At 40.9% G+C, this 16311-nt stretch overlaps 1 protein-coding gene across 1 annotated transcript in view; it reads left to right on the forward strand.

The window, feature by feature from the left end:
• Positions 1 to 16311, forward strand: part of HAT1 (histone acetyltransferase 1) — a 69544-nt gene that overhangs the window by 15228 nt on the left and 38005 nt on the right. The window contains exons 3-4 of the mRNA XM_003253707.3: positions 9635 to 9710; positions 15514 to 15634. Of these exons, the coding sequence (XP_003253755.2) occupies positions 9635 to 9710; positions 15514 to 15634 (197 nt within the window). The remainder of the gene's footprint in view (positions 1 to 9634; positions 9711 to 15513; positions 15635 to 16311) is intronic.

The following is a 16311-nucleotide window of genomic DNA, read 5'->3' on the forward strand; positions in this document are numbered from 1 at the left end:
AAAGATGTATCGGGCAGTATGCTAAGATCTCAGTTATTTAAAGAACACAGGATTATGAATAAACTTATAGTCCAGAATACAGTTAGATAATATACCCCGTGGGGGCCAGAATCCATTTATGTCTGCATTATGAGCACCTGTTGATAGATCATATATATTAAATGTGTTAAATACTTAAGTATTTATTTATTTGAGATAGGGTCTGGCTCTGTTGCCCAGGCTGGAGTGCAGTGGTGTGATCTCAGTTCATTGCAACCTCTGCCTCCCAGGCTCAAGTGATCCTTCCACCTCAGCCTCCCGAGTAGCTGGGACTGCAGATGTGTGCCACCACGCCCAGCGAATTTTCGTATTTTTTGTAGAGTTAGGGTTTCACTGTGTTGCCCAAGCTGGTCTTGAACTCTTATGTATTTATTAAACAAGCTTTAAAAATTGATTAAAATAATGTGCCTTGGTGATTTCTTAATTTTACTTTTGGTTAATAAGACATGTAGACTATATCTTCTTCGATGCATTTGGCCTCTCCAAAAACTACTGAAGTGATTCTAAGAACTAGGAAGTATATGAACTTACTGCCATACATGGTGGTTCGTGCCTATAAAAGGTGGTGCCACTGACAGGGACACAAAGATTAGAGGGGAGAGCTGGCCCTGGTGGTACTGTTGCTGGTGATAGTTGAAGCCAGGAAAAAAGATGAGCTCTTAAAGGAACACACTGTGAAAGAAGGGCAGACCAAGGGCCAAGTCTTGGAAAATGCCTATGTCTAAGGGAGTGGAAGCAAAAGAAACCAGGTTAAGTCAGAAAAACAAGGAGGTATAGTATATAAGTGAGAAAGGAAGAATAATATTTCAGGTAGAAAAAGAGTTTAATAACATCTACTGTTATGGAGTTCAAGGAGAGTGAAGAAAAGCAAAACAGCACTAATTGTACAATAAAGTCATTAGTAACTCTGAAATAGCAGTAGCATGATGGTTAATTATAGTAACTGAGCTGTAGGAAAAAGGGTGGCTGAGGGAGGAGGATCACTTGAAGCCAGGAGTTTGAGGCCAGCCTAAGCAACATAGCGAGACCTTGTCTCTTAAAAAAAATTAAACAATTAGCCAAGTGTGTGGCACACACTTATAGTCTCAGCTACTTGGGAGACGAGCACAGGAGATCAAGGCTGCAGTTAGCTAGGATTGTACACTGCACTGCAGCCTAGGCAACAGAGCAAGACCCCATCTATCTTATCTGTCTGTCTACTGATTCATTCTCTCTCTCTCTCTCTCTCTCTCTCTCTCTCTTTAAAAGAACTATATATAAGAGTAGAAACAATAGGGCAGGGCAGGCATGGTGGCTCACATTTACAATCCCAGCACTTCGGGAGGCCAAGGCAGGAGGATTGCTTGAGGCTAGAGGAGTTCAAAACCAGTCTGGGCAACATAGCAAGACTCTGTCTCTACAAAAGAAAGAAAGAAGCAACAGTAAATATATTCAAAAGGAAGAATAATTGCAGGCCCTATGTTCTATATAGCAGCAGTCCCCAACTTTTTTGGCACCAGGGACCAGTTTAGTGGAAGACAATTTTTTTTCAGACCAGGGAGGGAGGTTTGGGGGGAATGGTTTTGGGATGATTCATGCGCATTACATTCATTGTACACTTTTTCTATTATTACATTGTAATTATAATGAAATTATTATACACCTCTCTGTGGAATCAGTGGAAACCCTGAGCTTGTTTTCCTGCAACTGGACAGTCCCATCTGGGGGTGATGGATACAGTGACACCTGAAGTGCATTGCTTATGTCCAGTCTACTCTGTAGTCTCGTTTTGGTTGCTGTCATTGCAGAAAACCCTGCCTCACAAAGATAAGATGTTGAGAATGGAAGCAGGCTTTTCAATACTTTTCTGGCAATCTCAGGATGTTCTGCCTTGATTTTAATCCAGAACATAAGGAGATTTGAAGTTGTCTGAAACATTTTTTTTTTTGAGACAGGGTCTTGCTGTGTTGTCCACGCTGCAGTGCAGTGGTGCGATCTCAGCTCACTGCAACCTCCACTTCCTGGATTCAAGCGATTCTCATGCCTCAGCCTCCCAAGTAGCTGGGACTACGGGTGCATACCACCAAACCCCACTAATTTTTGTAATTTTAGTAGAGACGGGGTTTCGCCATGTTGCTCAGGCTGGTCTTGAACCCCTGGACTCAAGCGATTCGCCTGCCTCGGCCTCCCAAAGTGCTGGGATTACAGATGTGAGCCACCACGCCCAGCTTCAAACACACTTTTAAGGCCACCTTCATTTGCAGTCTTGAGCAGTTGACCCTATTCCAGCACGGACAAAGTCGATTCACCTGACTTATTCAAAAATGGGTCACGGATCCATTCCTTCCCAGTTCAGGGTTCTTTTGTGGTTGGGAAGTAATGCTCAAACTTTTGAAAGCTGAGATAGGTGATCGTGCACCAGCTGGGAGTAAGAGGACCCTGTGAGCCAGGGCCTTTCAAAATCTCTGCTAATGTTTGAAACATGTCGACAAACCCAGTGTTCACTCGTCACCCTCATACTTCCGCTTTGGCTTTGAATGCAGCCACTTTATCTGCCAACTTGAACACAATTGTTGTTCTCCCTTGAAGTGATAGATCAAGTTTGTTAAGCAGGTTGAATATGTCACAAAAATAAGCAAGTTTTGTGACCCATTCTGTGTCACTGAAATGTGCTGCCCGTGGTGACTGTTTTTCTAGAAGGAATCTCTGGAGTGGCTGTTGTAACTCAAAAACTTTAGCCAGTGATCTACTTTTAGAAAGCTATCTCACTTCTGTGTATAAAAGAAGATATGTGTGCTCTGTGTCCATCTCCTCACAGAGTAATGTGAACAGGTGTGAGGTAAGGGCATATACTTTAATGTGGTTGATAATTTTAATTACGTCCTGCAAAATGTTAAGTTCAGGTGACATTTTTTAGATAGCCAGCATTACTCAGTGGATGAAATAGTGTGTAGACTCACATTTGGAAGCATCTTCTTTTTCTTTTTTCTTTTTTTTTTTTGAGACAGGGTCTCACTTTATTGCACAAGCTGAGTGCTCTGGCGTAGTCATGGCTCATTGTAGCCTCAACTTCCTGAGCACAAGCAGTTCTGCCTGGGACTACAGGCACATGCCACCACACCCAGCTAATTTTTTATTATTTGTAGAGAAAGGGTATCACTGTGTTGCTCAGGCCAGTCTCAAACTCCTGGACTCAAGCAATCCCCCCACCTCAGACTCCAAAAGTGCTGGGATCACAGGCATGAACCACTGCGTCCGGCCAAGGTGACCTCTTTGACCTGAATAATGAAACCAGAAAGCTGTCCAGTCATGGCAGCCACTTTGTCCATGCATATACCAACACAAAATGACCAATTCAGTTTCGCTGATGTGTAATCATTCAAAGACTTGAATAGTTCTGCAGTGTGGTATTGGTTGGCAAGAAACGTATCCTCATGCACATCCTCCTGAAAAATATATTGAACAGAAACAAGCATTGTTGCCTTGTTGTCAGCATTGGTAGACTCGTCAACCTGGGTTGTGCACCATGGTGACTCAACCCTCCCTAACAATTGTGCCTCAATATCCCCTGCTATTTCATTAGTTCTTCTAGTTATGGTATGAGCCTAAGGAGGAACATGCGCCACCCTTTGAATTGGAGCTTCTCCTAAAAGTTCACGACAAATGTCCTTAGCAGCAGGCAGGATTAACTCTTCGCCAGTAGTAAAGGGCTTCTTAGTTTTAGCAATGTGGTTAGGCATTAAGAATGAAGCTCTCAGTGCAGACACATTTGATGAAGTGGTGGCCTTCAATAAATTGCTTCTGTTCTTCGTGTTCATGTTTTTTTCTTTTGAAAACTCCAGAGGCTTGTCTTTTAATGCAGGATGCTTGGTCTCGATGTAACTAAGCAGTTTTGAAGGTTTTGTGGCTTTGTTGGATAGCTGGTCACCATGTACTGTACAAAGAGGGCTTGGAGAATGTGAATCACCTGTTGCAGTGAACCCGTAATTTAAGTAGGACTCTTGGTATTTTAAATGCAGCTTTCTTTTTGTTGGCAGTCTTAGAGTCTTCTGCTGTCTCATCATTGGGTCTTTCCCCTTTTTCAAAGAAGCTCTCCAGTGACATTTGTTTTTCACTCATTTTGCCTAGGGTTAGCAAAAAGACTTACCAAAACTGTGACTGAGACAAGTGTACAGTGTGAGAAAGAGGCACAGATGGAAGTCGCAAATAAAATAATGGGTTGGCAACATGGGGACTAAAATAAATGTTGGATTCTGACTTAAAGCCTGCCACTAGATGCACCTGTGCAATGGAACTATATGAACTCATTTGCCATTATAAAGCCTGCCACCAGATGCAGCTTAGTTGTCACTTGCCACTCACTACTCACTGATAGGGTTGGTGGTTTTTTTGTTGTTGTTTTGTTTTTTTTGAGACAAGAGTCTTGCTCTGTTGCCCAGGCTGGAGTGCAGTGGCGCGATCTTGGCTCACTGCAACCTCCACCTCCTGGGTTCAAGTGATTCTCCTGCCTCACCCTCTAGAGTAGCTGTGATTACAGGTGTGTGCCACCACAGCCGGCTAAGTTTTGTATTTTTAGTAGTGACGGGGTTTCTCCTTGTTGGCCAGGCTGGGCTGATAGGGTTTTGATATGAGTCTGCAAGCAATTGATTTATTATGGTTTCTTTGCAGTCAGACCTCTCTGCTAACATTAATCTGTATTTGCATCCGCTGTGCATCTCCTGCTGTGCAGCCTCATTCCTAACAGGCCACAAACCGATACATGGGGTTTGAGGGCCCCTCCTATAGAGCAATAAGGTGCCATTTAGTATTCCAGGCCCTGAGCTTCCATTTTTCTACAAAAGTGTGAGTGACATAGATTTTGTTTTTGTTTTTTGAGATGGAGTCTTGCTGTGTCACCCAGGCTGGAGTGCAGTGGCTCGATCTCGGCTCACTGCAACCTCTGCCTCCTGGGTTCAAGCGATTCTCCTAGTTCAGCCTTCCGAGTAGCTGGGATTACTGGTGCACACCACCACACCCAGCTAAGTTTTGTAATTTTAATAGAGACGGGGCTTCACCATGTTGGCCAGGCTGGTCTCAAACTCCTGACCTCAGGTGATCCACCTGCCTCGGCCTCCCAAAGTGCTGGGATTACAGGCATGAGCCACTGTGCCCAGCTGTGACATAGGTTTTTAGTGCTTATTTTGAATTGTTTCAGTTTTTTATACTGTATATTTTTTCTGAGTATTGCAGTAATACATATTTTACAGAAAATTTGGAAAGTACATAAAAGTATATGAAATAAAAATTATCCATAATTCATCACTCAAAATACCTACCTCTGTATTATAATTTGGGGTGTTTTCTTCTAGTATTTTTTATTATATATTCATTTCTATTGTTTCTCTTTTGTAAAATCGAGGTTACCGTATCATGTTCTGTTCACTTAACTCTGCATTGTGAACATTTTCCTATGTTTGTCGTGATAACATGTTTAACAATTATGTAAGCCATTTCATGTGTTTACTGTAATTTATTTAATCATTCACCTGTGACATTTGGGTTGCTTGTTTGCTGTACTACCATAACTGCCTTATAAAGACTTGAAGATATTTAATGTTTCTGATATCCTGGAGAAAGTTCACATTTTGTACATGTTATGTCACACTGATTGAACCTTAAATCCGCTAAATACCAACTTTTAGTTCCTATTTTCTGTGGACCAAATTTTATGGGAAAATATTAAAACCTCACTAATTTGGATGACAGGGGCATCAGAAGAAGGCCAATCTGAATTTTAGAAATTATTATCATAACTAGGCTTAAGACAACTTTTCTTACTCATTACTTGTTCTTTTCTCTATGTCTTTTTACCTATCAGTACCAAAATGTCATATAATATACATATTAGTTTGAAAATTAATTTTTCAGAATTTCTAGATTTTCCAAACATTTTCAAACATTAGAGATGTAGTAGTTGTGAATTTTTAGGTTAATGAGTCTGGACATATTTGACTATTTTTTTTAACTATTACGGGCATACAAAAAATACAGTGCTGGCTGGGCATGGTGGCTTTGCCTGTAATCCCAACACTTTGGGAGGCTGAGGCGGGCGGATGACCTGAGGTCAGGAGTTTGAAACCAGCCTGGCCAACATGGCGAAACCCCATCTCTATTAAAAATACAAAAATTAGCTGGGTGCTAATTTTTGGGTGGTGGGTGCCTGTAATCCCAGCTACTCGGGAGGCTGAGGCAGGAGAATCACTTGAACCCGGGAAGTAGAGGTTGCAGAGAGCCGAGATCATGCAATTGCACTCCAGCCTGGGCGACAGAGAGAGACTCTGTCTCAAAAAAAAAAAAAAAAAAAAAAGGAAACTAAGCAATATCTCTGATTCCATCACTCTGCTTTTTCAAATCTTAACATTTGGCTGCATTTGCCTAGACCTCTTTTTTTTTCTTTAAATTTTTGTTATGAAAAATTGTAAACATAGAACAATTGAGAGAATAAAACAATACTCATGTATATGTAACACCTAGATTCAACAGTTAACATTTTGCCACATTTGCTTTAGTATGTGTGTAGTTTTGCTGAATTATTTGACAGTAGGTATCTAAACATCATGACACTTCCCTATAGTATATCTCCTAATATATGGACATTCATATATATATATATATATATATATATATATATCTCCATAATACTGTTATCACACTTAAGAAAATTAATGGTAATTTTTTCAATACTGTGTAATTTCTGGTTTCCCTAGTTGCCATCAAAACACTAATAGCTTTAAAAAAAATTAGTCCAGGCATGGTGGCTCATGCCTGTAATTCCAGCACTTTGGGAGGCTGAAGTGGGAGGATGGCTTGAGTCCAGAAATTGGATACGAGCCTGGGCAACAAAGTAAGACCCCCATCTCTACAAAAAATTTTAAAAATTAGTTGTTCATGGTGGTTTGCGCTTGTAGTCTCAACTTCTTGAAAGGCTGAGGTGGGAAGATCTTTTGAGCCCAGGATTTCAAGGTTGCAGTGAGCTGTGATTGTGCCACTGCCAGCCTAGGTGACAAGGAGACCCTGTCTCAAAAGAAAAAATAAAAATAAATAAAAAAATAAACAAGGATCCAGTAAGGGATTATGCACTGCATTTGGTTGTAATGTTTCTTAAATAATCTCCTTTAATGCAGAGCAGTCCCTTTCCGGCCACATGCAACTTTTCCCCTACATGACATTGATTTATTTGGGAGAGTAAAGTCATTGCACAGATAAATGTACATTCTGGATTTGTGTTTTTCCTTTTGATATTAGTTTAACTTCCTCCTATCCTCTGTATTTCCTGTAAATTGGAAGGTAAAAAGCTTGATTAGATTAAGATAAAATTTTTGGTGAGAAAACTTCATGGGTGATGCAGCATACAGTTGGTCCTTGAACAACACGACTTGAACTGTGTGGGTCCACTTACACATGGACTTTTTTTTTCTACCAAATACAGATAGAAAATACAGTGTTTGGGACACTAGACAGAACTACAGGACTTGAGTATCATGGATTTTGGTACAGTCAGGGGTCGTGGAGCCAGTCTTTTGAGTATACTGAGGGATGACTGTACTTCATATTGCATTGAATCAGGAGGCACATAATGTTGTTCTGTCCCACAATGAATGATGCTAAGTTAGATCATTTGGAAAGGAGGTGACTACCAGATCTCTCCAGTGAAAGTATACCTTTTCTTCTGTAAATTAGTAATCTGCTGGTGATACTTTGGCATGCAGGGAATGACCTGGTCTGTGAGGACAGTGTTAAGAAATTTTTCATCTACAGTTTATCTTCTTTTTCCCCCTGAGATGGAGTCTCACTCGGTCACCCAGGCTGGAGTGCAGTGGCACAATCTCAGCTCAGTGCAACCTCCTCCTCCCAGGTTCAAGCGATTCTCATGCCTCAGCCTCCAGAGTAGTTGGGATTATAGGGACCCACCACCATGCCTGGCTAATTTTTGTATTTTAGTAGAGACGGCGTTTCACCATGTTGGTTAGGCTGGTCTTGAACTCCTGACTTCAAGTGATCCGCCTGCCTCGGCCTCCCAAAGTGCTGGGATTACAGGTGTGAGCCACCACGCCCAGCTCTCCAATTTATCTGTTCATTCTTCAATTGCTTAAGAATTTTTTAATGAATAAAATTTTCTTCCTAAGATAAATTTTATCAGGGAACTGTCTAGTATTTCAGTACTCACAACAAATACAAATAAAAATAATAAAAGGATACCCGTTCCATCGTAGATTGATAGAAATTAAAGTTGAGGGTACAGAGTATCCTTGAGTACATCAGAGTGTTCTCAAGGGTGTAGGGGAGCAAAAGAGTTTACAAGCTATGGGTATATAAACTGCTTGTGGGTGTATAAACTGTTAGAATATTTTTATAGGGCACTTTAGCTAGCTATCTATCTATCTGTAATTTTTTTTCTTTTTTTTGAGACAGTCTCTGTCGCCCAGGCTGGAGTGCAGTGGCATGATCTTGGCTCACTGCAACCTCTACCTCCTAGATTTAAGTGATTCTCCTGCCTCAGTCCTCCCAAGTAGCTGGGACTACAGGCATGCGCCACCATGGCTAGCCAATTTTTTTTTTTTTTTTTGAGAGAGTCTCGCTCTGTTGGCCAGGCTGCAGTGCAGTGGCACGATCTCAGCTCACTGCAACCTCTGCCTCCCAGGCTCAAGCAGTTCTCCTGCCTCAGCCTCCCGAGTAGCTGGGATTACAGGTGTGTGCCACCATGCCCAGCTAATTTTTGTATTTTTAGTAGAGACGGGATTTCACCATGCTGGCCAGGCTGGTCTTGAACTCCTGACCTCAGGTAATCTGCCCACCTCGGCCTCCCAAAGTGTTAGGATTACAGGCATGAGTCACTGTGCCCAGCCTAATTTTCGTATTTTTAGTAGAGATGGTTTCACCATGTCAGCCAGGCTGGGTGTGAACTCCTGACCGCAGATGATCCACCTGCCTTGGCCTCCCAAAGTGCTGGGATTACAGGCATGAGCCACTGCACCTGGCCACTTCAGCAATGTTTATACAAATATTTCAGTACTCTCCCCCTAGTTTTCTGCTGCCAGGAATTTCCCGTGTATACTTATAAAAGTACAGCAGGATGTATATAAGATGTCATTGCAGTGTTATTTTTAATAGCAAAAAACAAACATGAGAACAACATAAATGTCATCTAGCAGTCAGAAAGAATGACTTCATCAAACTCAGGTTATTGTTATTATCAGAATGTTTCTTACAGCATTCTGTTTTCATTTGCTGTAACTTTTCTTATCTCAAAGCGTCTTTGTTTTTCCTTTACTCATTGCATTGTGCATAAACATGGAAAAATAAAAACTAAATCAGGTGCCTCTGTCATAACCTCGCCTTCTGATTCTTAGAATAAGTAGGGTTTTGATGCTGAAGCACTCAAAGTAATATTTTAATTTTCATTGTTCACTAGTCTCTTGAGAATACAGTGTAAATCATATAATCGTGAAATGACACTTTGAGTAAGAAAAATGTTGGCTGTATCCTAGTTATACTGAAACTCATGAAATAGGAATACCTGTCACCTTCAATATCTTTAGTATCTTTAATATCTCTATTTTTTTGTCCCTTGAAACAGTTCGTTTTCCTGAAGATCTTGAAAATGACATTAGAACTTTCTTTCCTGAGTATACCCATCAACTCTTTGGGGATGAGTAAGTAACTTAGTAAAATGTTTGTCAAATTAGTATGGAAAAAAAATTTTCATTCTTTTTCTTTTAGATTTAGAAATCAAATTTTATTTTCTTTGTTTTTATTTTTAATGTGGTTTATCTTAAAATATATGTTATAGTGGTGTTTTTTTACAAAGACACCAGTCATTTTAATATCTACCATTTAGTGCTATAAATGCATTATTTAATTCTCACAACAGTATTAATGATGGTATTATTATTTGCTACTTTGTGCATTGATAGAATTGGATAATTGTTCATGAACATACAAATGGCTGGAGTGTAGATTTTAGGCAATCTGACTCCAGAGCCCATAATCATAACTACTATTTTTTTCTGCTACCATTTTGCTAAATTACTTCTAGTAGCGTGTATTCCCCTGAAGTTGTAATAGAAAGCTTAAGTTGTTATTCTATGATTAAATAAGCAGTTGAGAGAAGTTTATTTATTTATTATTTATTTATTTATTTTTGAGATAGGGTCTTGCTGTGTCACCCAGGCTGGAGTGCAATAGTGTGATCAAAGCTCACTGCAGCCTGAACTTCCTGGGCATAAGCAGTCCTCCCACCTGAGCCTCTGAGTAGCTGGGACTACAGGCACACACAATCATGCCTGCCTTTTTTTTTAATTTTTTGTAGAGGTTGGGTCTCCCAATGTTGCCCAGGCTGGTCTTGAACTCGTGGGCTCAAGTGATCCTCCCACCTGTGCCTCCCAAAGAGCTGGGACTACAGGCATGAACCACTGTACCTGCCCTGAAGTTTATTTTTTCGAAGGAACTTTAAATATATGTCCCAGGCCAGGTGCAGTGGCTCATTCCTGTAATCCCAACACTTTGGGAGGCTGAGGCGGGCAGATTGCCTGAGGTCAGGAGTTCCAGACCAGCCTGGCTAACATGGTGAAACCCCATCTCTATTAAAAATACTAAAATTAGCCAGGCATGGTGGCACACGCCTGTAGTCCTGGCTACTCGGGAGGCTGAGGCAGTAGAATCACTTCAACCCTGGAGGCAGAGGTTGCAGTGAGCCGAGATCATGCCACTGCACTCCAGCCTGTGTGACAGAGCAAGACTGTCTCAAAAAAACAAAAACAAAATAAAGATATGTCCCAGTATATTTAGCACTGTTCTTTAATTTCCTATACTTTGATTACATCATTGAAATACTTTGTAAAAAAAACTTTTGATTTTGAAAACATTTCACATTTGCAGAAAGTTGCAAGAATAGTACAGTGATCTCTGTATATTTTTTTACCTGGATTCACCAGTTGCCATTTAGCTACATTTGCTTTAATCATTCTCTCTTCTTCTTGTTGTTGTTGTTGAACCATTTGAGAGTAGGTTGCAGATCTATCCTGATCCTTTACACCTCATTTCTCTTCACTATGTATTTCCTAAAAATAAGGTTAATAACCATGGAAGAGTTGTAAAAATTCAGGAAATTTAACATTGATACAGAGTCTCGTGTTGTTGCCCAGGCTGGAATGCAGTGGTGCTATCTCAACTCACTGCAACCTCCACTTCCTGGGTTCAGATGATTCTTCTGCTGCAGCCTCCCAAGTAGCTGAGATTACAGGCACCCGCCACCACACCCAGCTAATTTTTGTATTTTTAGTAGAGATGGGGTTTCACCGTCTTGGTCAGGTTGGTCTCAATCTTCTGACCTCAAGTGATCACCCACCTTGGCCTCCCGAAGTGCTGGGATTACAGGCGTGAGCTACCACGCCCGGCCTGATACAGTACTATCTTCTGATATGCAGCCCATGTTTCAGATTTTGTCAGTTGATTTCTAGTAATTCCTTTATAGCAATTTTCTCCAATCCTGGATCCAATACAGAATCATATTGTATTTCGTTGTCATATCTCTTCATTCTTCTTTAATCTGAAACAGATCCTCAGCATTTGTTTTTTCCTAACATACATTTTTGTAGGGTATAGGCTAATTTTGTAGAACTGTTATATTGGATTAATTTGATTGGTTTATTTGTGATTAAACTCAGATAATGCATATTTTTGCTGTGCCATTACAGAAATGGTATTGTGTCCTCAGTGTATCACATCAGGAAGTCTGTGATGTCAGTTTGTCCCTTGTTGGTTAACTTGGGTCACTTGGTTTAGTGGTGGCTGCTAGGTTTTTCCACTATAAAGTTAATCTTTTTTCCTTTGTAATTTATAAGTAGTTTGTAGGGAGATACTGTGAGACTGAAAATATCCTGTTTTCCGTCAAGCTTTCACCCAGAAGCATCCATTAATGATTCTTGCTTGAATCAGTATTTTACTATGATGATTGTAAAATGGTGATTTTGTAACTCTTTCATGCCTGTTTCATTTATTAGTTGGGCGTGCTACTATAAGAAAGAGCTCTTCTTCCTCTTATTTATTTCTTTACTTGTATCAAACTCAGGGATTCTTTTTTTTGTTTTTGTTTTTTGAGACAGGATTTTGCTCTGTCACCCAGGCTAAAGTGCAGTGGTGCGATCACAGCTCACTGCAGCCTTGAATTCCCAGGCTCAAGCAGATCTTCGCACCTCAGCCTCCTGAAGCACTGGGACTATAGGCGTGTACCACCGTACCCTGCTAATTTTAAAAAATTTTTTGGCCGGGTGCAGTGGTTTAGACCTATAATCCCAAAACTTTGGGAGGCCGAGGCAGGAGGTTTGCCTGAGCCAGGAGTTCGCGACCAGCCTGGGCAACAAGGTGAGACCACGTCTCTACTAAAATACAAAAAATTATCCAGGTGTTGGTGGCGGGTGCCTGTAGTCCCAGCTACTTGGGAAGCTGAGGCAGGAGAACTGCCTGAACCTGGGAGGCAGAGGTTGCAGTGAGCTGAGATTGCGCCACTGCACTCCAGCCTGGGCAACACAGCGAGACTCCATCTCAAAAAAAAAAAAATTTTAAGAGATGGGGGTCTCCCTATGTTGACCACGCTGGTCTTGAACTCCTGGGCTCAAGTGATCCTCCAAGTGCTGGGATTACAGGTGTGAACCACCGCACCTGGCTAAGGAGTCTTTTACAATTCAGTGGGTTATGTACAATCTGTTACTGCTACTAATTTTGATGCTCAAATTATCACAGATTTGGCAAGTGGCCACCCTTTCAGACACTTTTGAGTCTTTCTGATATGTCCTTATAATTTTGATGATACTTTACTTTCTCGCACAATAGGATGTTTCCAGATTCATCTTGTACTTTCCCTGTTAGTTCTGGAGTCAGTCAGTCTCCCATGGAACCCCTGGTTTGTTGTAGTAGGAAAGGGTATTTAGACATAGTGGACATTTAAATATTTCCCTTCATGTCTTTTTTCCCCCCATGCATTATTTTAACATCATTGACATATTTCTTTAATGTGTGGGGGTTTTGAGTTTCTTTGTTTGTTTGTTTTTTGAGACGGAGTCTTGCTCTGTTGCCCAGGCTAGAATGCAGTGGCATGATCTTCTCGGCTCATTGCATCCTCTGCCGCCTCCCAGTTCAAGTGATTCTCATGCCTCAGCCTCTCGAGTAGCTGGGACTACAGGTGTGTGCCACCACACCCAGCTAATTTTTTTTTTTTTTTTTTTTTTTTTTTTTTTTTTTGTAATTTTAGTAGAGACGGGGTTTTGGCATGTTGGCCAGGCTGGTCCCGAACTCTGGAGCTCAGACAGTCTGCCCATCTCAGCCTCCCAAAGTCCTAGAATTACAGGCGTGAGCCACTGCACCCAGCCATATTTAATGTGTGGCTTTTTTTGTTGTTTGCTTGTTTTTTGAGATGGAGTCTCACTCTGTTGCCTGGGCTGGAATGCAGTGGTGCAATCTTGGCTCACTGCAACCTCCGCCTCTCAGGTTCAAGCGATTCTTCGGCCTCAGCTTCTCCAGTAGGTGGGACTACAGACACGTGCTATCACACCCAGCTAATTTTTGTATTTTTAGTAGAGACGGGGTTTCACCCTGTTGGACAGGCTGGTCTTGAACTCCTGACCTCAGGTGATCCACCCGCCTCAGCCTCCCAAAGTGCTGGGATTACAGGCGTGAGCCACTGCACCAGGCCCTTACTGTGTTTTTAAGTCAACAAATGTCTCTTCCTGCAACAAATTTCCTGTGAATTTTTCATTATTAATGTATCAGATTAGGCATTTTATATGCTTTCACATATTAATAATTATATCTTATTATATGTAGATTAATGCCAAAATTTCAGCCTTTTATATTTTAAACAGGTTTTACTGTATTATAAAAATAAGAATATTTTCTCTTTGGAGTTCTATCTTTAAAGAGACATTGTTTTATTCTCTACTTTTTACTACTTTAAAAAATCCATATAATAATATCTTAGTAGATAAGATCTAGTTTTACAGATAGTGCTTCTTTTTAATTTTTTGAGGCGGAGTCTTGCTCTTTTGCCCAGGCTGAAGTGCAGTGGTGCAATCTCAGCTCACTGCAGTCTCCACCTCCTGGGTTCAATCTATTCTCCTGCCTCAGCCTCTTGAGTAGCTGGGATTACAGGCACCCACCACCACACCCGTCTTTTTTTTTTTTTTTTTTGTAGTTTTAGTAGAGACGGGGTTTCACCATGTTGGCAGGCAGGTCTTGAACTCCTGACCTCAAGTGATCCCCCCGCCTCAGCCTCCCAAAGTGCTGGGATTACAGGTGTGAGCCACCATGCCCGGCCCAGATAGTGCTTCTTAATGGCATTTTGCACACTGTTTTGCATAATATCACTGAAAGTGGGGGTCTTGTATACCATTCTTCTAAGGTGGGCAGGTGACAGTAACATAATAGTGATATCCCTGAACTGTATGACCCAAGCATGATATTGGTCTTGATCCTAGTATCATTGCCACTCCTTTCTTCTTCACATAACTTTCAGAGTTGCTGGAATGGACAATGCTGCATATTTTTGTAGCCTAGACAAAAATTTGGAAATGACACTGCTTCTTTCAAACACTTTTCTTTCACAATTCACTTTCTAAAAAAATCAGAATACAGCTTTATTGAGATATATACTGTGCAATTCATTTAAAGTGTACAATTCAGTGGTTTTTAATGTATTCAGAGTTGTGCAAACAGTCGATTTTGGAACACTGTCATTACTTCCATCAAAAACCCTAAAATGCATTAATAGTCACTTTCCTTTACCCTGACCCCTAGTCTTAGGCAGTCACTAATCTACTTTCTGTCTCTATAGATTTACCTATTCTGGATAATTTAGAGTTCACTTTTTAGAAGACTCTTTTAAGCTGGAAAAAGGAATATTAAGGCATAAATGTGATAGCAGGGAGCAGGGGTGGAAAAATTATCAGCAGTTCCATATCTGCCTTTTGATTTCATAGAGCAGTTTACATGTAGTAAGGCAGGTGCTATCACTGCAGCTCTGGATTTTGGTGATTCAGTAAGCAGGAAGTTGGAGGGACTAGTCCAAGGCTTGGTAGCTGCTTGCCTCGCCAGGTCCTAGTTTAACACTACTTCTCTCATTTGAAATGCCTTCTAATACTGGTAATGGTAGCAGCAGCAGCAACAGTAGCAATAGTATTAAATGTCTGACATTTATTGAGTACTTATGCGATGTGCCAGTTTTATAAGTAGTTTACGTGTATTAACTTATTTAACCCAAACAACATTCCTGACTTAGGCAACATTCCTGAGTTATTCTATTTTATAGATGAAAACTGAAGCACATTTTATCATAGATTTTTTTTTTAAGTATAGTTTAAAATCTTGAAACTACCCATGAAGTTAAACTTGTTTATATGTAGGGTTAATACTTTTTAATGACAGCAAAAATTCATTCCATTATTGCTATTTTTTCCATTTCAGTGAAACTGCTTTTGGTTACAAGGGTCTAAAGATCCTGTTATACTATATTGCTGGTAGCCTGTCAACAATGTTCCGTGTTGAATATGCATCTAAAGTTGATGAGAACTTTGACTGTGTAGAGGTAAGAACAGAAATACTTTTTAAACTGTTTTCCAATTTAATTTATTTTAAAATAGGTTTTAGGCCAGGTGCAGTGGCTCACACCTGTAACCCCAGCAGTTGGGGGACCAAGGGGGGCAGATCTTTTGATCTCAGGAGTTCAAGACCAGCTGGCCAACATAATGAGTGCCCATTTCTCAAAAAACCCACAAAAATTAGTGGGGCGTGGTGGCATGTGTCTGTAATTCCAGCTACTTAGGAGGCTGAGGTCGGAGGATGGCTTGAGCCCAGGAGGCAGAGGCTACTGTCAGCTGAGGTCATGCCACTGCACTACAGCCTGGATGACAGAGCTAGAGCCTGTCTCAAAAATAAAACAAACAAACAATAAACAAATAGGTTCTAAAAATTAAAGGTTTGGGCTGGGTGCAGTGGCTTGTGGCTATAATCCCAGTGCTTTTGGAGGCTGAAATGGGAGGATCTCAAGCCCAGGAGTTGGAAACCAGCCTGGACAACGTAATGAGACCCTCAGCTACTTGGGAGGCTGAGGTGGGAGGATTACTTGAGCCCAGGAGCTTGAGGCTGCCAGTGAGCCATGATGGCACCACTGCACTCCAGCCTGGGCAACAGAACAAGACCCTGTCTCTAAAAAAAAAAAAAACTAAGGTTTGAGGGAAGAGAATCTGTTATATGGTAGTTTTA

This window comes from Nomascus leucogenys, chromosome 22a (assembly GCF_006542625.1).
Source record: "Nomascus leucogenys isolate Asia chromosome 22a, Asia_NLE_v1, whole genome shotgun sequence".
In the NCBI taxonomy this organism is placed as follows: Eukaryota; Metazoa; Chordata; class Mammalia; order Primates; family Hylobatidae; genus Nomascus; species Nomascus leucogenys.